This window comes from Oncorhynchus clarkii, chromosome 26, assembly GCF_045791955.1.
Source record: "Oncorhynchus clarkii lewisi isolate Uvic-CL-2024 chromosome 26, UVic_Ocla_1.0, whole genome shotgun sequence".
Classification (NCBI taxonomy): Eukaryota; Metazoa; Chordata; class Actinopteri; order Salmoniformes; family Salmonidae; genus Oncorhynchus; species Oncorhynchus clarkii.
This window is the reverse complement of record NC_092172.1, coordinates 18,732,947-18,758,952: the sequence shown is the minus strand read 5'-3', so window position 1 is coordinate 18,758,952 and position 26,006 is coordinate 18,732,947. Positions and strand designations below refer to the sequence as shown.

The window sequence follows — 26,006 nt, the reverse complement described above, 5'->3', positions numbered from 1 at the left end:
TTTGATACACCAAAAAAACACTAGACAGCATCTACCCAATAATGCCATCTAGTGGTGTAGTATAGAAAGTGGTTATTCATCATCTCCCCAGCCCTCTTCATCAAAGATGTCGGCCTGTCGCTTTTGGAAATTGCCTCTGAAGTCCTCATCAGTGTTCAAGGTCATCTTCCCAGAATATGCCCTTAACTTTTGAGAATAACATAGTCAGTTTCAAAAGTGGGATCTTGCTGGAGCAACATTGCATCAAAAGAATTGACAGCCAATGACCAGAGTTGAAAGAAAAACGCAAAGAAAACACTTGCAGTAGAACTAAAAACTAAGACAACCTCCTCTCCCTTACCTTAGGTAGATAGCCCAGTAGTTTGAGAAGTCTTTACCTTTCCTCCTCAATGATCTGTCGAGGATGTGTCTCCCTCTCCTGTTCCATTGCTCTTTCTTCAGCCTCACATTCCTTGGGAAGAGAGATCAAACTTACATTCAACAACTGTTCCTTAAGGTACCTACAGACTACCTCTGAGGCAGACAAAACAGTGTTAAACAGAAAAGCTTCAGTTACAATAGCACCACTTTGATGTTGGTAAAGAGTGCACAAGTGTGTTCATGATGAGAGCAATATACTGTACCTTGTCAGCCAGGTACTGCTGTCTCCTGTCCTCCAGCAGTTTCTCCACAGCCCTCTTGTGCTCAAGCTGCTTCATGCGACGTTTCTGGGCATTCATCTGCTCTATGTGGTCGTCCTCAGCAAACTTGGCCATCATCATCTGCCTGAAGGCCTCCTCCTCCACCTTCTCAGCCTGCCTCCGCATTTCCTTGAAGGCTATTTGCTCTTGGCAGGTCTGCTGCAACTCCAGCCTCTGTCTGATTCTCCTCCCCATATCTTCCTGTTAACCCGTTTAAAAAGGGTTGAATCCTCTAAAGGCGGTTTGGAAATTTAGGAAATTATAAAATGTGAATATGCTTGCTTACGATTTGTTTCTGCCTTGCAGCCTCGGCTTGCTCCTCCTGACAAAGCTCTTCACAAACACGCTCCATCTCGTTACGCTGATGCCTCTCCATTTCAATCTTCTCAGTGAGCTAGAAGACATTCCTCAACAACCATTAATATTGTTGTAATAATTTCTCACTTTGTACACAAAAAAAAGACTAGAACATGTTCTTAAATATGAACATAGCCAAGTGTTTTGCAAATTAAGTGACTTTTCTCCCTCTTACCATCTGGTGAAGGTGTTCTTTCGCCTGACCTCGCTCTCTGACGTTCTCCATTCTGCTCTTCTCCTTAGCTGCTGGTAACTGGCAAATTCCAGGATGCGTCTGTTCTCAGCCTCCATCTTCTCCCACTCCATCAGTCTCCACTCAGTCTGCTGGCTCTTGTGCTCTTTCTCCTCCAGCTGCTGCTCCAGCTGGTACTGTACCACCTCCTCGTAGCGCTTATGGTGTTGCTTCTCCTGCTCCACAGAGGCCCGCTCATGCTCGCTCTTCATCTTACGGGCAATATCAGCCTCCAGACGCTAATGTCAGAGAAAAATATGTATTCACAAAAAGCACAACCAACAAGTGTTTTGGTTCAAGTCTCAGATGTCCCTTCTACCCTGGGAAAGGACATTTATGAATTTACCACTGTCTCATATCTCAGACTCCTTTTCAGCAATCTGTGCGGCCCTCTCCAGGTTTAGTTATGCAGACTTGAGCTTCCCCTCCAACTCACGGAGATCAACACTAAAATTACAAAGGAAACATTAACAGCAACATAAAACATCCATCCTGCAACAACTATGGACAGATTATTGTTGATACACTAACCCTTGGATTTTTATTAAAGTCTGAAAGGCACTTTCCCATCAGGCAAGTCAAGAGTATTTCTGGGTTGACCGAAGATTATGATCACTTGCCAGAAAATGTAAATGAGCTATTTACATGCTCCATATATTGCCTGCCTTTCATCTACACATAGGGGAGGAATCAGAAAGATCACTACTGGAATTTGTTGTATTTTGGTTCAGTAAAAAATCTAATCCCAGCAGGCTCAACTTGCCCAACTGCCATAAATTGACTGTCTTTCAGCTTTAGGCTACTGGAATTAGTTGCAGTTCAATTATTTTCACTTCTTATTTTTAAATGACCTGCCCAATGGGGCAACCTCAGAGCAGGTGCGACTGCTCAGTTCACTTGACCCAGTAGGGCATCCCTTAATGTCAACCTTGCCAACCCCCTCATGTTGGGACTTATCTGTTCTCTTTTTTAAAATGTATTTTTACCCCAATTTCGTGGTATCCAATTGTTTAATAGCTACTATCTTGTCTCATCGCTACAACTCCCGTACGGGTTCGGGAGAGACGAAGGTTGAAAGTCATGCGTCCTCCGATACACAACCCAACCAAGCCGCACTGCTTCTTAACACAGCGCCATCCAACCCGGAAGCCAGCCGCACCAATGTGTCGGAGGAAACACAGTGCACCTGGCAACCTTGGTTAGCGCGCACTGCGCCCGGCCCGCCACAGGAGTCGCTGGTGCGCGGTGAGACAAGGATTTCCCTACCGGCCAAACCCTCCCTAACCCGGACAATGCTAGGCCAATTGTGCGTCGCCCCACGGACCTCCCGGTCGCGGCTGGTTACGACAGAGCCTGGGTGAGCCACCCGGGAGGCCCTTACCTGTTATATATTGCCTCATTTTTTCATCTCTAAGCTTTACATAACTGATGCGGGTCAGTTCTTGTGCCATTCTCTCTTATTCCAGTTGCTTTTCCTTGTATATTCTCTCCTCCACTACCTGTAAGAGTCAGATGAAGAAAGCAATTACTTTTAGGACCCTGACACAGATGAAGCCTAGTTGTCCTTTAAGCAGGTGCTTTTCATGAATGCTGTGTGAGGGTGATACCTTGCATGCATACCTTATGAGAGCATCCGTGCAGCTCGTCTTGCACCTTGCGTAGGTATCCCTTCTTTTCAAGTCTCTCCTCACTCATTAGATTGTCTGTCCTTAGTGATGCGTTTTGTCTGGTCTTCTCGTTGCACCTTCTGCCGTCAATTCCGAGATCACCCTCTGCTGCTGACTGTGCGTCATGTTGAGCTGCTGGCTCATTGAAGCCTCGAGGAAAGGCCGCATAAGTTAATGTCATATATCAAGCAAATACATACTGGCTACTACCAGTGGGAATAATAAAATATAAATACACTTTGGAGTACCGCTCAAGCTAGCTAGCCTGGCTTACTTAGCACTAACAGCTAGGTTAAGGATTTCCATAGTGGGTTAATTTTAATGAATATTACTAGCACCAACAGAATCAACCAATTTTAGACAAGGGATCTGTGTAAGTTGAGGGTGCAATACAATATAATGTAATATCATGAATCGCTATTGATGTTCTTAATAAATCCTCTACGGGATCGTTGTCCCTATACTGGGACGGTTGAGCTAACGTGCGCTAATGTGATTAGCATGACGTTGTAAGTTACAGAAAACTTTCCAGGACATAAACATTTCTTATATGGGCAGAAAGCTTAAATTCTTGTTAATCTAACTGCATTGTCCAATTTACAGTAGCAAAATTTACAGTGAAAAAATACCATGCTATTTGAGGAGTGCACAACAACTTATCACGGCAAATGGTTTGATACATTCACATCTGAAAGGTCAATAATGTACTTACATTCAATCTTGCTCTGATTTGTCATCCTGAGGGTCTCAGAGATAAAATGTATCATGGTTTTGTTTAATAAAATTTATTTTAATATTCAAATGTAGGAACTGGGTTCTACAGTTTAAAGTTTGAACCCCTGCTGTCTCTACACCCACCCTGTCCTGCCATCTAGATGTGTGAAAGTTAGTGTATAAGCTAATGATCCATTATGTATGACATTTCTGGGAGTGTGTAAACTTAAATGTTGTATTACTATATCATTTTTGTATGTTCTCTATAGTTATGTACTTGAAATGTATCAATTGACCAATTCAGCACATTTGGGCAGACTTGATACAAACTACTGTGTAGTATTGCAATGCTCCACTGGATCAATCTGAAACTTTGCACAAACACACTGCTGCCATCTAGTGGCCAAAATCCAAATTCCATCAGCGCATGTTTTTTTGTTTGTGTTATCTTTTACCAGATCGAATGTGTTGTATTGTCCTACATTAATTTCACATTTCCACAAAATTCAAAGTGTTAACTTTTCAAATGGTATCAATAATATGCATATCCTTGCTTCAGGTCCTGAGCTACCGGCAGTTAGATTTGGGTATGTCATTTTTGGCGAAAATTTAAAAAAGGGTCAGATCCTTAAGAGGTTCCAGATGCACGTGTGCCTGGGAGGCACAGGGATATAGTATCCACAGTGCTCCATCAATGATCAATTTGTTCAACTGGATTCTTCTTGCATTCCTCAAATTTTGTTTTGAGCATAATGCCCTGTAATTTAAGCTTTACAACTGAAATATTCTCTCTGCCTCAAGGCAAAATGTGTAGAATTGCAGGAAATGTATTTTAAAATGGCAAAATTTTATCTGATGCCAAAAGAGCCTTAAATGTTATTTCTCAGTGACCGAGACTTGTGCACTGCAGTTATAGTAAAACTGCTTGTATCCTGTTTTTGTTTTTTTATCGCACTGTAAAGTTGGAGTTGTGTTCTGATATTCTGATGGGTCTATCACAAAAGTGGTCCCAGACGCAAACAAGTTTGAAGTTTGGGAACCTCAGAGCTAGCTAGGTAAATTAACTAAAGTTAGCTAACGTCGTTAACCATCGAATAGCTAGATCATTTTCATGGAAAACATAATCGCCAACCAAGTCATTTACCATCACTGCGTGGAGCTGTTGCAAGCCGCTCGTTGATTTGTATGTTTCACCATGCAAAAATGTAATCTTCATCTGCCACTTTGCTTAATTTGTTTTGCTTCCAGTCGTCTTGGTAACATCGCGCCTTTTGTGCCTAGCAATAAACTCGAATGTATTTGGTTAAAAAGTCAGTTTGGTCCTCCCGTCTTCCCTAAGGTAACGTTACAGGTACTGCGCAGAATCAGTTAAATTATTGACACAATAGTTAATCACAATCAGACAACATATCACCCATCCACACACAAGTCCCAATTCTCTCCCATGCTATGACACTATCTACCAAACTATCTAAATACAATATAGTTTGTACAATGGATATCTATGTATTTTGTCGGTTTTTTAAATTGAAGGACAATAATAGGATTACCCCGGTCTAGTTAACTCTGAATACTTTTCTAACATAATTTGTCCAATTGGCAGGTCCTTAAGGGTGGGCCTGATATTACTTGATTTCATATTACTGGTATTTAAAAAAAAGTTAGAATTTGATCGATGCTGGGGACAGAAGTATTGTCAGTAAAGCTGTCACAAGTATTATATTACAATGCCTTAAAGTATTCACACTCCTTGAATTACTCCAAATGTTGTTGTACAGCCTAAATTTAAAATAGATTACATTTCGATTTTTTTTGTCACTGGCCTACACACATAAAAGTTTAATTGTTTTTCGAAATTTTTACAAATTAATAAAAAATGAAAAGCTGAAATGTCTTGAGTCAATAAGTATTCAATCCCGTTGTACAAATTCAGGAGTAAAAATATGCTTAACAAGTCATAAATTGCATTGCCATAATAATGTTTAAACATGATTTTTTAAATCACTACCTTATCTCTGTACCCCACACACATCCAATTATCCGCAAGGCCCCGAGAAAACTGAGGATGGATCAGCAACATTGTAGTTACTCCACAATACTAACCTAATTGACATGCATCCTATTTGCAACAAGGCACTAAAGTAATTCAACAAAAAATGTGGTAAAGCAATTAACTTTCCTTCTCAATGTAAAGTGTTATGATTCGGGCAAATCCAATACAACACTTTACTGAGTACCACTCCATATTTTCAAGAACAGTGGTGGCTGTATCATGAAGTGGGTATGCTTGTAATCGCTAAGGACTGGGGAGTTTTTCAGGATAAAAAGAAAAGGAATGGAGCTAAGCACGGTCAAAATCCTGGAGGAAAACCGGCTTCAGTCTGCTTTCCACCAGACACTGGAAGATTAATTCACCTTTCAGCAGGACAATAATATTAAACACAAAGCCAGATTTACACTGGAGTGAATGTTCCTGAGTGGCTAAGTAAAACAGTTTTGACGTAAATCTACTTGAAAATCTATGGCAAGACCTGAAATTGGTTGTCTGGCAATGATCAACAACCAATTTGACAGGGTTTGAAGAATTTAGAAAATAAATGGGCAAATGTTGCATAATCCAAGTGAGGATAGCTCTTAGACTTACCCAGAAAGACAGCTGTAATCGCTGCCAAATGTGCTTCTACAAAGTATTGACTCAGGGGTGTAAATTAGATATCTGTACTTCATTTAATACATTTAAAAAACTCCTAAAACTGTTTTCACTGTCATTATGGGTTATTGTGTGTAGATGAGTGAGAATATTGTTTTTAATCCATTTTGAATTCAGGCTGTAAAATAAAAATGAGGAATAAGTCAAGGGGTATACTTTCTGAAGGCATATCTCCTTGAAGCCTGAAAAATTAATGGGGCCATGTTCTCACTTGATTTCAGAAATGGGGCCATGTTCTCACTTGATTTCAGAAATGGGGCTATGATATCACTTGATTTCAGGTGATCCAAAGGCAATTCATTTCATTTTGATCCTTTTCACAATGATGCAGGGACCGTAATAAACAAACTCAGAAGCCTGTCATTTTATTTGTATCTTGCCTTTACAGAAAGGTTATTCAACTCTTACTCTGAGGTCCAGAGCCCACTGGTTTTCTGCTCCCACCTTGTGTTCCAGGTCTAAATCAGTCCCTGATTAGAGGGGAACAATGAAAAAAATGCAGTGGTACTGACATCCAGAATTGACTTTGAAGGTTTTACAGGATTTGCATATGCATAGAAGTCAAAAGGGAGACAATCTTTGAGTTTCACTTTTCAAAGTCTCTTGCTCCTTGGATGAAACTGTCATATACTGTCAGCCATTCTATAAAGCTTGTTCCCATTGAGCATCATTAGCTGACATTTGGAACACTTGCAAACAAATACAGATAGAAATGACTGGGGGGTGGGGCCTGTGCATATGTGAGGTGTTCTCAATTCACAAGGTGGCATTGCTCCTCGAGGTGCCCTGAAATTTGACAGAAGTGTGCCTCCCTCTGAGAACTCATCCGTAAATCTTCAAAACGACTTAGCCTGAGGTGACAACTGAGTATTGTATTTGGGCCTACTGTGCCCCGCCAGTAAAGGAGATGCTGAAATAATATGACAGAATTTAGTCTTTGCTCTCATTGTTTCTTTTGTTAAATGTCCCTCAAGAAAGTAAATAAAGATTGAACAGTGACATACAGTCTGGAGGATCCCACAAAGGAAACAGATAAATCTAGGTTTTAGTTTACTACTACTATAGTGGTGTACCCTTTCTGCACTGACAGGTCCTCTAATACTGGTACAGTACAATCCATTGATCACAAAAAAAACTATCAGGCAATTCTGGTGGATTGATGTTACACACAGGATATAATAAAACATAATAAGACATTATTACTTCCCCATTCTTGTCTATTTTAAGGATGCAAGAAAACAGTCTAGCTTCACTGCTTGGGATAATTCTGTATGTATTATCTGCACATGCTGGCCAAGAGCGACACCTTTGCGGTCACCTGTCAAAAAAATTCAATCCATCTCTAGCTTGTTTACGCACCAACTCGTCACACTTCTCCCTCAAGCTTTTTGCATCCTCAACCTCCCCATCAGCTGAAAATTCACCAAACTAAACACAAAATGGCACAATGATCACATTCATAACAAAGGTGAAGACATTTCAGTGCTAAGTCAACACTCCTGTCAGTGTTAAACCTATCAAGATGCTTGTAATTTATAACAACTATTGTGAGGTAACTGGGGAATCAATGTATTTTATTACTTTTCATGTAAGCTGGGCAGTGATGATCCTACAGACTAGTTGATCACCTCTCAACCATAATGAACATGGACAGTCTGTTCTTAATCAAGTCTCAATAGCAGATTTCATACTGTATTACCAAAGTTTATTTACATGTTAGCACGACTGCAATGGAAACACTGAGGGGATTAGATTACCTGGCCCAGTTGTCCCCAGTGGGAGGAGTTTGCACTGGATGAAGTGATTGCATTCTTTTTTGAGCCAGGTGCCCCGCTCTGGCTGATGGCAAAATCATCTCTGACGTAGGTTAAACACGTGGAGTATTGAATAAGATACTGGTTTCAAGTGAAAAAGTGATTGCTTTTGATCAAAACACCATCTACCTTTACAATAAAATAAAATGCTTAAATTGTCAAACAAGTTATGGCAAAGTGTTTCTGGACGATGCACCATGCTGCCCTGTTGACATGGCCGAGCGACGCAGACTACTGTTCGATTTAAAATGATTAGAATGAATTACCCAAGAGAGTGTAAAGAAGATTTTCAGTTCCCCCCACTGCTTTTGCCTGCTCATGTGACGGGCCATAGACCGGTGCGCCGCAGTTCCTTTGACTCAAACTCCCTCAATGATTCAAGTCCATTGGACTGCTCTCAAACTAAAGACATACAGATGATCAAAGGGAAAGTGATGAATTATAGTATATTAAAAATACACAAAAGCACCTATGAAATGTCAATGGAAGTAGAGGAGGTATCCAAAATAAACAAAAGGCCTATATCTACCAGTGGAAGGATAGTTAAGATATTTCAATGATTTTTCACACTTGAGTACAGGTTCAGATAAAGGAAAGCATAAACATTCAGAATTTGTGTTTTCGACACTACAGAAAGTCAAATTATTCAGTGTACCATTTTCACTTTCATTGAAAGCTTACAACCAAATTGTAAGTTTGACAGACAGAAGTAAAATCTTGCACTGATGTTAGAAAAAAATGATACATGTTTTTCCAAATGCCAAATCTAATAAACACATAACACGTCTCAGCTCATCTCCATCTGGTCAAGGACAGTCAAGTTTAAGAAAATGGGAAGAGAAATACATTTCAATGATATGCAGTATTCTTAAAAATACATCCGGTCCACTTCTCACTACTCCGAGGACGCCGATCCCTTCAGTGTTTTAGGACTGGAGGGAATGTCTTTGTCGTCTGCCCTCTGATGCAGGACGTCAGCTGGACTTTGAGAGGACGAGATGTCCTTTGCTTCCACAATATCTTTCACCTCTTGGTCTACAACCTTAAAGGGGATGGTCTCCAGGGAAGCGCTGACCTTACTGTCGTCAAAACTCACAGATTCCGGTTTGCTTAATGACTCATGCAAACGCACCGTCTCCCCATCTAACTCACAGGCCACAGAACTAGTGGGGGACCTGGTCGCTGACTGCAAAGCCCGCTCCTCCCTCTGCTCCCCCTCAACTGAGCTTTCCATGGGTGTTTCACTTTCCATGAGGCCTGACTGCAAAGACTGCTCTTCTCTCCACTCCCCTTCAACTGAGTTTCCTATGGTTGTTTCTCTATCCATGGGCCCTGACTGCAAAGACTGGTCTTCCTCAACTGAACTTTCCATGGGTGTTTCTAGCTCTGTAGCCTGTGTGACTCCCTGGCTCTGATCCACTGTAGAGATATGTGGAAGCCCTTGCACTTCTGCCTCTCCTAGCTGGTTAACTGCTGCATCATCGTTGTCTAGTAGAATTACAGCACCTCTTCCTGACTCTTGGGTCTGAACATGCATTACCTCTGGCCCATCCCTTCTTTCAGCAGCTGGGGTGATACACAAGACATTGGAGGTCTCCACCAATCTGGGAACGCTGTGAAAGAGAAGGGAGGGGGGGGGGGGGGGGGGAGAGAAACGTACCAAATCAATCTAATCAACTCCATCGAAGATGGGAAAAATATTTCTAGGTTCTATTTTGTGTGGACCACCCTTTAATTACCTGTGGAATTGGTCAAAAGCGCCACTCACTGTGGCAGTTTCAGCATTCTATGTAAAAATAAAGAGAGGTGCTGGGTTGAGGAAACAGTTCAAAATCAAACATATGTGTTTCTCAGGTACAATCCAGCTATAGTACCTGGATTTCAGGGAACATCAGAGCAGAGATCCCTGGCTTATTTCTGAAACAGAACAAAAGAGAATCACGACAAATCCATTAAACGTCGAGCCCTTTTAATAAAACTACTTTGGAGATAGCGTTAGAATATGGTAATGAAAACTTCAAATTAATTTTCAGAGCATAATTAAGACCGGCTTATCAGCACAGAATTAGTATCCAAATAGTTATTTAAAAAAATAGTTATATTAATCATGAAGCAAAAGTACCAACGTCCCTGTCCAGACAAATTATTATTCAAAAAATATTAAAATCTCAGGAGGAACAACATATTTATGAAATGATTACATTTGAACTTGATCTCGTGTATTGTTAGTGCGTTTGGCTTCTCAAGGGAATACAACAAATTAAGACGAGGATATTCTTGCAAAAGAAATTCAACAATGACCTTTCATTTCAGCAGCTTCCCAATGACAAAATGACCTAACTTTAGGCACACATTAATTAAGCAATGTTCTCTGGTATTGATTAAGGCCAAAGCTCCCACTTGCATTTGCGAAGTTCTTAAAAATAAAACAAATCCACTTAATATGCATCCCAATTAGCTTAATGTAAAAAGTATATGGTAAAGATTTCTCAAAATAATGGATGCATCCAAACTCATAGGTCAGGGAGTTGGAAGTCTCACAAGTACTTGATCAAATTCTGAGAATCTCATTACAACACTATGAGGGGTGTTACTTTTATTTTAGAATGTTCTCGTTATCTGCTGCATTGGGAGAGTAGCTACTCACCCTCTAATGCCGTCATCTTCAGCACCACCTTCTCCTGCAAGACAAGAAAAACATGACATGCAGACAGGTTTTATTATTATTATATAAACAAAATGCCACACCTAAGCATCTGGTTGTGAAGAATGTGATAAACCTTATACCTTTCTCTAGTATGACCTTACAGATGTGGTGTGGTCTGTCAATCAAATGCTTGCTCATGAGGTCAGTTCCATGCGCATCAGCCAGGAAGTCACAGTTCAGACAGACAAGGGTTAAATTCCTGCAAGACAGCAGGTAAAATGTGATTCATAATGAACCTAATGGAATAGAATAAACTAGCATGGTGCTTAATTTTGGTCATATTTGGTGAAAATGCAACACTACATAAATAAGTCATTACCAAAAACTAAAGTGCAGAACAATGGCAACATTAAAGAATTGATTTGAGACCAGATTTGTTTAGTTAGGGACACGTACCTTAGGACAACTGGGATTTTCCTCATTTTCCGGAATCTCTCTTTTGAGATGGCACTATGGAACCTGACAAAAATATATTTGTATATATTTAATATGGATTAAAAAACATGAGCTGGCACACACCCAGAAAAAAATAGTTTGTGTGGAGGTGCTGACTAACGGCGAATAAACTATAAAAATAAAGTCGCACACTCCATGTTTAAACTCCCAGCAATTTAATGGTTATTTACCAATGTTTCGGCATCACTGTTCCTTCCTCAGGGTGACTCAAGACTTTATTTTTATAATATATATTTAATATGAACAATAAAACATCTTCCCTGAGCCAACTAGGTGAAAAATCTGTCGATGTGCTCGAGCAAGGCACTTAACCCTACTTGCTCCTGTAAGTCGCTCTGGATAAGAGCATCTGCTAAATAACTCAAATGTAAAAATGGACATACACACAGTTCACAAAACATTAAGAACACCTACTCTTTCCATGACAGACTGACCAGGTAAATGCTATGATCCCTTATTGATGTCACTTGTTAAATCGACTTCAAATCTGTGTAGATGAAGTGGAAGGATTTAAGAAGGATTTTTAAGCTTTGAGGCAATTGAGACAGATTGTGTGTGTGCCCCATTCAGAGGGTGACTGGGCAAGAAAATATTTAAGTGCCTTTGAACAGTATGGTAGTAGGTGCCGGGCGAACCAATTTGTCAAGAACTGCACACCGCTGGGTTTTTCCACGCAGTTTCCCATGTGTATCAAGAATGGTCCACCACCCAAAGAACATTCAGCCAACTTGACAACTGTGGGAAGCATTGGAGTCAACATGGGCCAGCATCCCTGTGGAACGTTTGACACCTTGTAGGGGTGTTCCTAAAGTTTTGTACTCAGTGTATATATGCGTTATGAATCTGATGCTTTACCTTATCATATGGTTTCCAAAGGATGTTTTGCAACTCGTCCGATACTTGCATGCACCACAAATTGCAACCATGGGATAGTGACTATAGAAGTCATGAATCTCCGAGTAGCACTCAATGCAGGTATGTCGTCTTTCTCCAATACTAAAAAAGTAGAGAATTAATTTGTGCGTCATTATTTCATTTATATCTGAAGTACTATTACCTCCAGTAAAACATTCTGAGATGCATTATTAAACATACAAGTTACTTGATTGGTGTAATATATTGATAACCAGGGCTCTGAAGTGCGACCATTTTGGTCACATATGCTCCAAAATATTTTGCTATGCGACCTGACATTTTATTTTGGGAGCACTGTGCGACTATGAATACAATCTCCCAGATAATAATTGTTGTAATGATTAGGCTTCGCCGTACCGTTGTTTGAGTGAACTAGACAAAAGCAAGCACATATTCATTACGGTCATGGTTACACCATCACTACAGCGAAAACACATTGTTTCTAGCACAAACTGGTAAAAAAATATGACCCATATTACCTGCACAGTGTTCTATTGTGAATTGGTTATACATTCATGAACCATTTCACAAGCTGTTCCAAAACCACTTGCAGGTATTTGTTTACCTGTTGTTCAGTCATGTAACCTCATTAGCTCCTAACTTGATGTTGAGAGCACCAGTGCTACCAATGAAAAGCTTTAATTTAGAGCCCTGTTCATAACCAACCATGAAAAGAAATTGTCCCTGACCATAGTTTCTATAACAGAAACTATGTAGTTTGCACCATGAGAAAAAAAACAAGTTGACTGAGTGATGTACCGACCTGAGACTCTGCAACACATGGTTGTTCTTCTGCTGCTTGAGGAGCTTTTTGCTCACTGCGCCCTTGCCTTTCCCCCCACTGCTGCCCTGTGTGGTAGATGTACTGCTCTGAGCTTTTACATTGGCTGCCTTCATGGCTCCCTTCATGCCTGGGACCTCTGGTATGACACTGACACTGGATTTGTCAGCAGCACGGGTGGAACTGGGAGATGGCCCTGTCAGAGAGGCCCGGATAGTCACCTGAAATATTTATTAAAAGAACAGATCAAATTAAGATTATCTGAATTCATGCCGTAATTTAAACATTTGTAATAGAACTTGCTTTCAAATGAGGGTTTATTGCGGTTGCCATTGACTTTATCTATATTGTAGATACTTGGTACAGAGGTATTGACATGTTTTCCTAGACTAAATAAGAAGAGTTTAACCTTGGTTCCAGGAGGAAGGCCCTCCAGAGCTTTGGGTTTTTGGAAAGTCTTATGGTGCTGAGTCTTGTGATCCACTCGCTCCTTGTAGGTGAGGAAATTCAGCCTGCATTTCCCGCAACGATTAATTCCTTTTTTCTGGTGAATTTACAAAACAAGTACAATAGAAATGCACGAGTCAAGATAACACAAGACTGCATATAGGTAGATAATAGGTTCAGCTATTTCTTTGTTCTATGGCTACATACAGTGATTTGTGGAGTTGATTTTTGTTTGTTTTTTGCCAGAGAGCCCATTAGGCAGGAGAAAGGAAGCAGACATTTATGTAAGATAGTTATGTATTACAGCAAGGTGTTCAGCAGACAACCAAATCAATCCAACCTCAGAAAGAAAGCCAATAGGGTAACTCACAAGAGTGTTCAATTTTTTTTTTTAAACCAGCCAGCTATAAAACTAACTCAGAGAAAAACTATTTGCTGCATTCACTGCTTTAAGAGGCTGAACCATCAGGAAACTGACATGAAATTACAGGTCAGTCAGAACATGAGCCCCATCAATCAAAAATGACCCAATCAACATATTTATTGATCATGGATTGTTGCACATTTAACAATAGAAAAGTACCCAATATAACTAAGCCTCTTACCTGATGCTTCATATAGTGCTGCATGTAGACATGACCACTTTTAAGAACTTTAAGGCAGAACGGACAAAGGAGATCCTTTGTGTTTTCATGCACCGTACGGAAGTGTGTGTCCACATCGGTAAAGAATGAAGACCTGTAGTTGCACACCTGGAAGAAGACAATTAAAGTATTAGTTTGAATAATAACATGTTCAGGAAGACTGCAAGTCAAATCCCTTCAATAACTTGAATGAAATGTTTAAATTCCTGATTGTAGTACCAGGGCATCTCTACGAACAACTGTGAATAACTTTTCTTTGTGAACAGACTAATATAAAAGCATGATTGATAAACAAAATGTACCTGGCAGACATAGGGCATCTCTCCAGGCTTGTGGTTGTCCTTCATGTGTTCCAGGAGCACTTGCTCAGACTCGAAGGCTAATTCACATATCTTGCAATTGGCTACAAAACAAGAACAAATGACTAAAAATGGGCCCAACTTGTTAAGGACAGGTTGATTAGTTATAAAGTTATGTTCAATGTATGATTGCTTGAGACGGTGTTCAATACTTTAAGGTGAAATGTATGGTTTCACTGAAGTTTCATGTTGGTTGCTATTGACTGGTATGCCTACTTGAAGATTCGACCATGCTGTGGGCACTCTCAACGTGGCACTGCAGCTGGAATGGGGTTGAGTACTGCCGGTAGCAGTGTTGGCAGGTAGTGTGGCTTTCCCAGCTCTCACTGTTCTGCTTCTCTAGCTCCAGATGGTGCTTCATGTGGTTCATGAACCTACAAGAGTCCCGCAAAATGCAAGATATGCCAAAGAAACAAAGATGGGTGTGAGCTTTGCCGTTTATCTTTAATTTTTTTGCATTGTAAACTGTAATGTTATTTTTAAACAAGCTATTAAAAAATAGAACTACTATCCAGTCGCCCAGAGCAAATTTCATAAAAAATGTTGTGAATATATTGTAAAAAAGCTCATTAGCTTTTTAGTCAAACGTTTAAATAATTAAATATATGCATAAATAACTAACTACCCTACTTCAACCATTTGGAAAAAGAAAAACTTAATGTACTGAGCCAAATTACAGTGAAGCCGCATTCAACAACACTTCAACAGATCGTGGCCTGTGTGCAACACCAAACCTGCGCTTCGGATCCCCATGGTTAAAAAAATAAATAATTGCAACCACTCCTTGCACCTCAATTCCTAAGCATGCATAATTGCCATTATAATACCGCCAATTACGCACAGCTTTTTGTTTAGCTTAATGATGTGGTGTTCCACGGCTGCACCGAGCCGCATGACCTCTACATGTAACCGCTGCACTGACAAGGCAGGCAAGGCCCATTTTTCAGCCAGCACAGTCTGTTACCTCAGCTCCCCTAATAGGGATTTTTATGCAGACCAACTATGACCTCTGCTGCCAGACTGAGTACAGCACAAATGCGTCTGCCCATTAAAAGGAGCTTACAGAGGCTTTTCTTGCAACGTTCTGAAGCAAAGTTATTTAATCAAAGGAGCAGTTCTTACACCATCCAAACTAGCAGCCATTATTCATCTCTGGCCCCAAGTGGGAATATGAGTTGATATGTCATCCACCTGGGGGAGAAAACTGTGATGAGGGCTGAAACACATTGAATCTCCTCTCGTCACATTGAAGTTAATCACTCTCCATGGGCAGAGGGCTCATTTTAACACTCGTTCACAAACACCATTTCCATGCACCAAAACAGTACAGTAGACACTTGGGGTGACGTATTGACGAAAGGCTGGTTGATGTATCCATCCATTACAAATAACATTTAGCCGTTCATATAAATGTAGAAGATATGTCCACCAATCTGCTTATTGGTGACAGTAATTGTGTAATGTGTGTGCATTATGTAAACATGTGACATGCCAAATGTATTGTTTTCATTATACCACTGGACAAATAGGATATAAAAGTTCTTTAGATTAGAAAATGACCTTGTTTATACAAAACACATTTTGTGCAGTAGACACGACACCCCTTTTTCGACACAAATAATCGTATTATTCAGGAATACAGTGGCTTATTGAAAACAAAAGCAGATCTGCATAGCAAGCAAAGTCTGCTGTAGTTACCTGACATTGTTCTTGAGTACTTTCAAACAGCTCTGGCACTTATAGGTAAATGGGGTCTTCTGCTGCTGCAATTTTGGTTTGTCTCCCTCAAATCTACCATAGTAGAAGTCTGTGACAAGCATGATGCGCTTGCTTGCAAAAAGGTAAGTAGACTTCGGGGTTGAGGGGAAGACACACTCCAACAGGTGAGGACAACATTTCTGGAATTAAAGTAATTTAAATTAAAATAGGCTGACAAATTGCAATCTGCAGAGTTGATATTGTAGTTCTTAAAAAATGCCTTATATAAGGCTCTGGTTCATGCATTAATAGCAAGGCTCGACATTAACACATGTCCTCTTGTTCGGGACAATAACCATTTTTTTTACTTGTCCATTTGGACAACAAATCTATCACAAAAATCAAATAATTACTGCTATCAGAATTGGATGTGAGAAGCAAACACTGAAATAATTTTCAAATCTATTTTTCATGTACATAAATAAAATGTCCACGTCAAAGTGTAATTGATATGCATATTGGCTACAGCCTCATGTCCAGACGGATACTGACATGAGGGAAGAGGCAGAAAATGTAGGAAAACTTTAATGAGAATTTGAATTACATTAAATACAGGATAATTAACATTAATGTCTGAAGGCTTGAATCTGTCGACATACTCAAGGCACTTCGTTCAGATCAAATGGTCAAGACCGGAGAGTGAAAGACAGTGCATGTTGCGCACCGCACATCACCCACCTTGAATCTGAGCGGAGGCGGCCAACATTTTGAAACTATTTCATAATAAACTTTATTTCATAATAAACTTAATTGTTAAAAAACCTGGATGTAGTCTAGCCTAGGCAAAATATGACCACAGAAATGTTGAAACCAGAATTTCTCATGTTCTATTAGCTTTTCAAATCAATATTATTTTCCAACAGCCAAAGGCATAATACTAGTCGCGAGTAAACCATGCCAGTTTATACAGCTTTAGATCTCACTTCTTCATTTCTTACAGATATTTTAATCTCTGTCATATGAAACCGCTCGCACATTGAAAAAGGTGTTCTCACTAATCGCATGTTGGAACATTTGCGTGCAGCCATGTGTGGATATGGAATATATATATGTGCAGCAGTTGTATGATTTTGGGACGTCATCCCAGAACCGTCCAAGGGTCTGTTTTGAACCGCATACATGTTTCATCGTCCCAGGGACGCCCTTTAATATATAAACGCCATAAAAAGTATTTGGTTGTAATTGTAACGTTGCAATATTTTATAGGCTACCAAGGGTGGCCAACAATCCTCAAGGTTAGCCTTAAAAGGGGCAGTGGTGTATTTTGAGACACGAATAGGCAGACTGTAGGCCAGCAAAATTTATTTTTTTATGGTAAAAATATATATATATATATATATATATTTTGAAAAGTAGTTCCTTGCATTGATGTCAAAATGGTGTTAAAAAAAATCTGTCCTCCTTGTCCGAAGTACAAGCAGCTTAAAAAAGTTAATGTCAAGCCCTGAATAGTAACGTTATACAATATTTATGTAAAACAATTGTCACAGCTAAAGGCATGCATTTTAGAATGACTGAACTCACCACCATGTGATCTTTCATGACAACTTGTTGGTAGAAATCAAATTTACACTTTGGACATTTTTTACAAAACCGTGCGCCATTTTCTAATATCTCCTGGGCGTGGGGAGACCCTGCAAAAACAAAAATTTCAGTTGTAAAAATTAAAAAAGTAAGTGCTAATGAATCTAGCTAATAACAGAACATGCAACTGATGTAAGGAAACCCCTACCCATGTCCTGCTTTGCTTTTTTAGCTGTGCTGTTTTGGTCTTGAGGTAAACCTCTTTTGCCATAGTCTGTTTAAGGGGAGAAAAAAAGATTCATACTTATTATCACAAGTCACATGCAATCTTCAGATCATGAGGTCACACAGAGGGTCAGGAGTTTTCCTTACCAAGTGACCTGGCCAGGAATATCTCTGGGTCAAACAAGTGAGATATTTTGGCTTACCCCAGCTGTTTCCTTTGGCTTGAATAACTGGGGACACAATCTGGAGGTTGGTAGAATTTGAGCGGTTGGGCTGGGAAGACAATGCAGCGGGGCCCTGCACATTGGACAAGGTCACTACGTTGTTGTGGATCATGTGCACTTGAGGCCTGTGGATAACCCCAGGTAAAGGCTTCCCTGGAGTCACCTGCTGCAGAATGTGCTGCTGGCCTGCTGAAAAAAAACACACATTACAAATATGAAACACAGCAAAAAAGTAGTACGTGTGCACTGTGGCTGTATAGGGAATATATAAGTTTACTTGTAGGGCATAGATTCACTAAATTCATTTCCAATTATTAGTCTGCTCTGAAATACAAAAATGTGTGTTATGTTTTGGTTTGTTGCTTGCCTGCAATCAAGTTAAGATGTAATATTTCTATTTTTACCTGGAACCACAGTGAAAGATGTCCCAGGGGGATACTGTTTCCCAAGGGAAGCAAGGAAAGCTGAGTTGGCCGGTAACTGTGGTGTGGTCATAATGTAACCCTAAGAAAAAAGGCAAACCGTTTATTAAAACATTGCACCAACACCATTACAGCCAAGTTACATCTCTATAACTAAACAGGTGCCCAGTCAAAGCTCTTCTGTCCCAGCACCACAATCATGGAAAAATCTGCATTTTCCTACTAGCACCGACTTTGCTGATAACTACTTTATTGAGGGAGCATGTACTTACTACAACTGATCTGTGGTTGTCTCACCTAGCTATCTCAAGATTAATGCAGTAATTGTAAGTTGCTCTGGATAAGAGTCTCTGCTCAATGACTCAAATGTAATGTGCGTTTTTTTTGCAATGTATAGCAAAGTGAAATAAAAGATATAACTAAACACAAAATACCTGGTTGTTGATAATGATGGGCTGTGGAGGTACTGCTGTTAAGGGTCGAGGTGCATTGTTCAACCCTTTCCCTGGAATTATGATGTTCTGGGGAACTGGACCCTGAGTGAGATGAGCTTGGGGGGAGCTGTGTGTCATTGTCATCCTAGGGGCTCTTGGTCTTCCAACTCCGCCACTTTGAACTGGGGTGGTCTTCACATTTCTTTGGTTGTTCGCTTCAAAGACAGGTCAGATACATAAACAAGAGTGGTTAATTTTCAAAGCAATACAATCTATATTGATAATCACATTTACCAACTTTGTAGAGCAACTAAGGGAAAATCATCCAATGGAAGGACATTGTTCCAATTGTTCCATCCAATGGAAGGACACTGCCGTACATACCTACACGTACGCTACGGTCACAAGACGCAGGCCTCCTAATTGTCCCTAGAATTTCTAAGCAAACAGCTGGAGGCAGGGCTTTCTCCTATAGAGCTCCATTTTTATGGAACGGTCTTATATTTTTATGGAATGGCCTACCCATGTCAGAGACGCAAACTCGGTCTCAACCTTTAAGTCTCTACTGAAGACTCATCTCTTCAGTGGGTCATATGATTGAGTGTAGTCTGGCCCAGGAGTGGGAGGGTGAACGGAAAGGCTCTGGAGCAACGAACCGCCCTTGCTGTCTCTGCCTGGACGGTTCCCCTCTTTCCACTGGGATTCTCTGCCTCTAACCCTATTACAGGGGCTGAGTCACTGGCTTACTGGGGCTCTCTCATGCCGTCCCTGGAGGGGGTGCGTCACCTGAGTGGGTTGTGGCAGAGGTCTTTGTGGGCTATACTCAGCCTTGTCTCAGGATGGTAAGTTGGTGGTTGAAGATATCCCTCTAGTGGTGTGGGGGCTGTGCTTTGGCAAAGTGGGTGGGGTTATATCCTTCCTGTTTGGCCCTGTCCGGGGGTGTCCTCGGAATGGGCCACAGTGTCTCCTGACCCCTCCTGTCTCAGCCTCCAGTATTTATGCTGCAGTAGTAGTTTATGTGTCAGGGGCTAGGGTCAGTTTGTTATATCTGGAGTACTTCTCCTGTCCTATTCGGTGTCCTGTGTGAATCTAGGTGTGCGTTCTCTAATTCTCTCCTTCTCTCTCTCGGAGGACCTGAGCCCTAGGACCATGCCCCAGGAATACCTGACATGATGACTCCTTGCTGTCCCCAGTCCACCTGACTGTGCTGCTGCTCCAGTTTCAACTGTTCTGCCTTACTATTATTATTCGACCATGCTGGTCATTTATGAACATTTGAACATCTTGACCATGTTTTGTTATAATCTCCACCCGGCACAGCCAGAAGAGGACTGGCCACCCCACATAGCCTGGTTCCTCTCTAGATTTCTTCCTAGGTTTTGGCCTTTCTAGGGAGTTTTTCCTAGCCACCGTGCTTCTACACCTGCATTGCTTGCTGTTTGGGGTTTTAGGCTGGGTTTCTGTACAGCACTTTGAGATATCAGCTGATGTACGAAGGGCTATATAAATACATTTGATTTGATTGTGTAAGCAAACTATCCAAACTAGAGAAAACAGACGTCGGAGACCTAACATTAACTGAGCCATACAAAGAGAAGAAAACATACTTGGTCTGGTGTTAATGGTGCCCTTTGAAGTACTAAGCTCCCCAACAAATATAGGTTCATCGTCGTCATCATCATCATGTTTACCGTCGCCTAACAAATTAACTTCTGGTGTCTGTCTCTGCCATGGCTCCAGCTCCTCTTCCTCACATTCCATAAAAAGCTCGGACATTGTGAAGCTGAAAAATGGATGAGAGTTACGTTAATGTTAGCTAGGAAAAAAAACTGTTAACTAGCTAGTTAGTCAAACGAAGTTAGCTATGTTTTCTTCAGCTAGCTGCGAGCTAACGTTAGCTAACATGTTTTGCGTACCTGGCTAACTAACGTTAGTAGGAAAAGCTAGGAAACTGGATACGTTGATTCCTCATAGCCGTGCGCCCGCGCGACTAGTTAGTTAACGGACCTCTTGCTTATATCCCGTCGAAAAACCATAGCTAGCTACATCAACAAGCTGGAAATACAACGCAGAACACCACATAGTTAACTAGCGATACTCACGTTATCTACCAAAACGTCCAGTTGCCATCTATTTTAGCTCACTACAGTAGCTAGCTAACTCTGCTAGCCAGCCATTTTTAGCTACATTGTGGGCAACCAATCATGGCGTCTGGCGCGACAACACAACATAGATCTCTTTGTTCCAACTTCATTTTATCTGATGCAGTAGTACTAAGATATATTGAAATGCTATTCAACAATACCAACATTCTAGGTATACCAGCGGCCAAGTACAGAGTCCACTTACCTTTTAATCTAACGTTTAACTGGGTGGTTTGTCCTTAGTACGAAATGAGAAATACCTTCTATGGAGCGCCTGTGAATATTGTGGTGGCTGATGGGAAATTTGGGGTTTGCTGAGAGGAAGGTTACCACTGCCTCAAAATGAGCTATATCTTTAAAATACATGAAAACAACAATTAGTTAGAGTTAGCAGTGTGGTTTGGTTTAATATCACACTTTAAGAAGATAAATTATAGAAATAGGCAGGGTTTATGACTTTGTGGAAGTGGTACTTAGTGACAAACAGAGGAAAAAGCGAAGCATTTTAGTGTTTACTCCGCCCAAAATCTTCTTCTATGGTATAATGGCGGTGCGCAAACAAACACCACCCAAAATCTGTCCACGTTTTAAGCAGATCAGCTTAATTATTCTTCTTGAAATGTGTATTGGAGGATCACAACCAACTGAAAGGTGCATACACCGCCACCTACTGTACTGGAGTGTGATGCCATCTATTTATCTTATCTAGCCATGTGTTTCCGCCTACTGACTAATCCTACACCCATTAAAACCTCACCACCATTCCACTACTTGTTTTTGGTCGGTTGTAAACTTGTCGGCAACTGCCTAACAAAGCCTGTGGAAGCACTGTAGCACTTAGTCACAACGTTCCTATGCTGTCCCTTTGACAACATAGTCACCTACAACCTATATGTCCCCTGTCTGTCACAAATATTGAATGAAATTCCATTTGCATTTACTCTACCTGTTGTCTACTGATTTTGTCCTTTTGTGGGTAGAAATGTAAGACAAAATATCCTCAGGAAACTATTATTAAACAGGCTTCAAAACTTGTGTCTCGGTGTTAGCTATCGCTGTTTTCGTTCTCATCACCTGAAGCACTCGCACAAGACGGAAGAATGTGCACACAATGCATGCGTACTAACTGAAGTCTTACAGGTGTTTACATGTATAATTTTGCGCATGTGCCAGGTAATAGAAATATCAATGGCAGTACCAGCGCTTGGGAAGGTTTGTTTAATAATACTTTTCTGTGGATGTTCTCTCAAATTACAACACACAAAAGGACCAACCGCACAGACATTCTAAATTGTTTATCTTTTACCAATAGGGCTATCTTCTGTATACCACCCACCCCTACCTTGCCACAACACAACTAATTGTCTCAAACGCATTAAGATGGAAATAAATTCCACAAATTAACTTTTAACAAAGCACATCTGTTAATTGAAATGCATTCCAAGTGACTACCTCATGAAGCTGGTTGAGAGAATGCCAAGCGTGAGCAAAGCTGCCATCAAGGCAAAAGGTGGCTAATTTGAAGAATCTCAAATATAAAATATATTTTGATTTGTTTAACACATTTTTGGTTACTACATGATTCCATATGTGTTATTTCATAGTTTTGATGTATTCAGTATTATTCTACAATGTAGAAAATAGTAAAAATAAAGAAAAACCCTTGCATGAGTAGGTGTGTCCAAACTTTTGATTGGTACTGTATATATTGTATATATACGGTATACTACATGACCAAAAGTATGAGGACACCTGCTTGTCGAACATCTCATTCCAAAATCATGGGCATTAAAACGGAATTGGTCCCCCTTTTGCTGCTATAATAACCTCCACTCTTCTGGGAAGGCTTTCCACTAGATGTTGGAACATTGCTGCGGGGACTTGCTTCCATTCAGCCACAAGAGCATTAGTGAGGAGGTTCACTGATGTTGGGTGATCAGGCTTAGCTCGCAGTTGTCATTCCAATTCATCCCAAAGGTGTTCGATGGGGTTGAGGTCAGGGCTCTGTGCAGGCCTGTCAAGTTCATCCACATCAATCTCGACAAACCATTTCTGTATGGACCTCGCTTTGTGCACAGGGGCATTGTCATGTTGAAACAGGAAATGGCCTTCCCCAAACTGTTGCCACAAAGTTGGGAACACAGAATCGTTTAGAATGTCATTGTTTCATGTAGCATTAAGATTTCCCTTCACTGCAACTAAGGGGCCTAACCTGAACCATGAAAAACAGCCCCAGATCATTATTCCTCCTCCACCAAACTTTATAGTTGTCACTATGCATTGGGGCAGACAGCGTTCTTCTGTCACCACAGGCATTTCTGTCTGTAATAAAGCCATTTTGTGGGGGAAAACTTGTTTTGATTGGCTGGGCCTTGCTCCCCAGTGGGGCCCACCCATGGCTGCACCCCTGCCCAGTCTTGTGAAATCCATAAATTAGGGCCTAATGAATTGATTTAAATTGACTGATTTCCTTCTATGAACTGTAACTCAGAAAAATCTTTGAAATTGTGCACGTTGTGTTTCTATTTTTATATACACAGTGCCTTCAGAAAGTACTCATACCCCTAGACTTATAACACATTTTGTTGTGTTACAACCTTTATTCAAAATATATTTTCTCACCCATCTATACAAAAAAAAACCATGATGACAAAGTGATTTTTTTAAATAGAAATGTTAGCAAATGTCATCACAAAATGAAATACATAAATCTAATTTACATAAGTATTCGTACACCTGAGTCAATACTTTGTAGAAGCACCTTTGGCTGCATTTCAACTTTGCGTTATCTTGGGTGTCTGTATCAGCTTTGCACATCTGGATTTGGGGATTTTCTCTCATTCTTCCTTGCAGATTTTGCAAGCTCTGTTAAGTTAGATGGGGAGCGGTGGTGAACAGCAATCTTCAAGTCTTCCACAGATTTTCAATGGGGTTCAAGTTTGGCTGGGCCACTCAAGGACTTTCACATTCTTCTGCTAAAGCCATTCCAGCGTTGCTTTGGCTGTATGCTTGGGGTCAATGTTCTGCTGGAACGTAAATCTTTGCCCCCAGTCTAAGGTTGTTTGCACTCTGAAGCAGGTTCCATCAAGGATTTGCCTGTATTTGGCTCCATTCATTGTTCTCTCTATCCTTACCAGTCTCCCAGTCCCTGCCAATGACAAGCATCCCCATAGCATGATCCTACCACCACCATGCTTCAAGGTAGGGATGGTGTTAAGACGGGTGATGAGCTGTGCCTGTTTTTCTCCAAACAGTGCTTTGCATTCAGGCCAAATAGTTTAATACAGTCTTTCATGTGCCTTTCTGCAAACTCCAGGCGTGCTGTCATGTGCCTTTTTCTCAGGAGTGTCTGTCAACTCTCCCATGAAGCCCAGACTGGTGAAGTGCTGTCGACACCGTTATCCTTCTGGAAGGTTCTCCCATCTCAGCCAAGGAACTATGTAGTTCTGTCAGAGTAGTCATTTGGTTCTATGTCACCTCCCTGACCAAGGTCCTTCATGCTCAGTTGCTCAGTTTGGTTGAACATCCAGCTCCAGGCAGAGTTTGGGTAGTTCCACATTTTTTCAATTTCCCAATGAGGGGGACCACTGTGCTCTTGGAAACTTTAACACTCTATTGTTTTATACCCTTCCCCAGATATATGTCTCTTCACAATCCTATCTCTGAGATCTACGGACAGTTTCTTGGACTTCATGTATAGTTTCTGCTCTGACATGCACTTCTTCTTCTTCTATGATATAATGGCGGTCCACAAACAAACATTAAAGGTGAATGCCGCCCCAGCTATAAGTATTGTCATTAGGCCTGCCGCCCACTAGTGTAGCACATCCTGGGGTAACCCAGCTGGGGCTCCAATCCAGGTTTCTCTGGTTCTGAGGCAAGCATGATTGGGTCCCATATTTCTAATTTAATTAACATAAAACAATTGATGCACTCCATGCAAGTTTGCATTGATGTAAGTAAGTGAAAAATCTCAATGTCTGAATATGATCTATGACAAGGTATGGATTAGCAACATCAACACTCTGACGTTATCCATTTCAGCCTGTTATAAACTTTGGGTTTCCTGTTATTTAAAAAAATCATCACACATATTGCCAGTTGCCATGTAGGCCCTTTAAATAGGTCTACAAACGTCATTAATCAGAGCTACATTCAATTATAAATTTTACACATTGGTGATGAGTAACATAGTCGACTATGGTTAGTTTGTCCAACAGGTGGCAGTCTGGATTTCAGAAAAGTAATAAGTGGATATACAGTAGAGGCCCATTGAGTGGACAATGGACAGCATAAAACCAAGGCTAAAGCTTGACCTACAGTATTCTACTCAAGGTGGGCCACATCCAAACAAGCAGTGTTAGCCTTGTTTGGGGGTATTTTTAAACCTAGATGCATTGTCTTACCAAACTGCACATTTTTTTATGCATTTTCCCAACTTGATTTCACTGTGATTATATAGATAAGATATATAACTATATAGATATACCTGGTGATGTAGGCCTATCAGACTGCAGCCAGACAAATACTACTATTCTAGCAAGAGAAAATGTAATCTGAGAAAGACTCACAAAATGTACTAAATTGGACAAATGTGTTTAACTGTATAATACCAAAGCATTTGAATTCCTCTAAGTATCTACATCCAGTATGCATATGCTACTGATGATCACTGGCTACAGAGATTTGATATTTTCAATATTCAGCAGTATTTTCTATTATCCATAAGTGTCATGTCTCTTCTCTTGACTTTTCTTACTGTGGAAACAAAACATAATAGCCTGGATGGAAT

The 26,006-nt window shown here is 40.6% G+C and overlaps 1 protein-coding gene and 1 pseudogene across 5 annotated transcripts; both read right to left on the bottom strand.

Annotated features, from left to right (window-relative positions):
- Positions 1-4,866, bottom strand: LOC139384549 (meiosis-specific nuclear structural protein 1-like; annotated as a pseudogene).
- Positions 4,867-8,043: 3,177 nt separating this feature from the next.
- LOC139384547 (zinc finger protein 280C-like) lies at positions 8,044-21,774 on the bottom strand. Of its 5 annotated transcripts, none has more exons than XM_071129387.1 (20): positions 21,420-21,774; positions 20,678-20,853; positions 19,071-19,285; positions 18,619-18,718; positions 18,194-18,403; positions 17,974-18,039; positions 17,766-17,875; positions 16,182-16,381; positions 14,700-14,857; positions 14,427-14,527; positions 14,086-14,232; positions 13,443-13,577; positions 13,016-13,254; positions 12,193-12,333; positions 11,278-11,340; positions 10,962-11,080; positions 10,822-10,855; positions 10,049-10,091; positions 9,914-9,960; positions 8,044-9,787 (listed from the first exon to the last, which is right to left on the bottom strand). In XM_071129387.1, exons 2-20 carry the CDS (start codon positions 20,844-20,846, stop codon positions 9,070-9,072), a joined length of 3,015 nt encoding a protein of 1,004 aa, XP_070985488.1. In that variant the 5' UTR covers positions 20,847-20,853; positions 21,420-21,774; the 3' UTR covers positions 8,044-9,069. The 5 variants fall into 5 exon arrangements, with proteins under 5 accessions (XP_070985488.1, XP_070985491.1, XP_070985489.1 ...); XM_071129390.1 differs by having other exon boundaries at positions 18,194-18,400; positions 21,420-21,520; XM_071129388.1 differs by lacking the exon at positions 21,420-21,774 and adding an exon at positions 21,173-21,269.
- Positions 21,775-26,006: the final 4,232 nt, after the last annotated feature.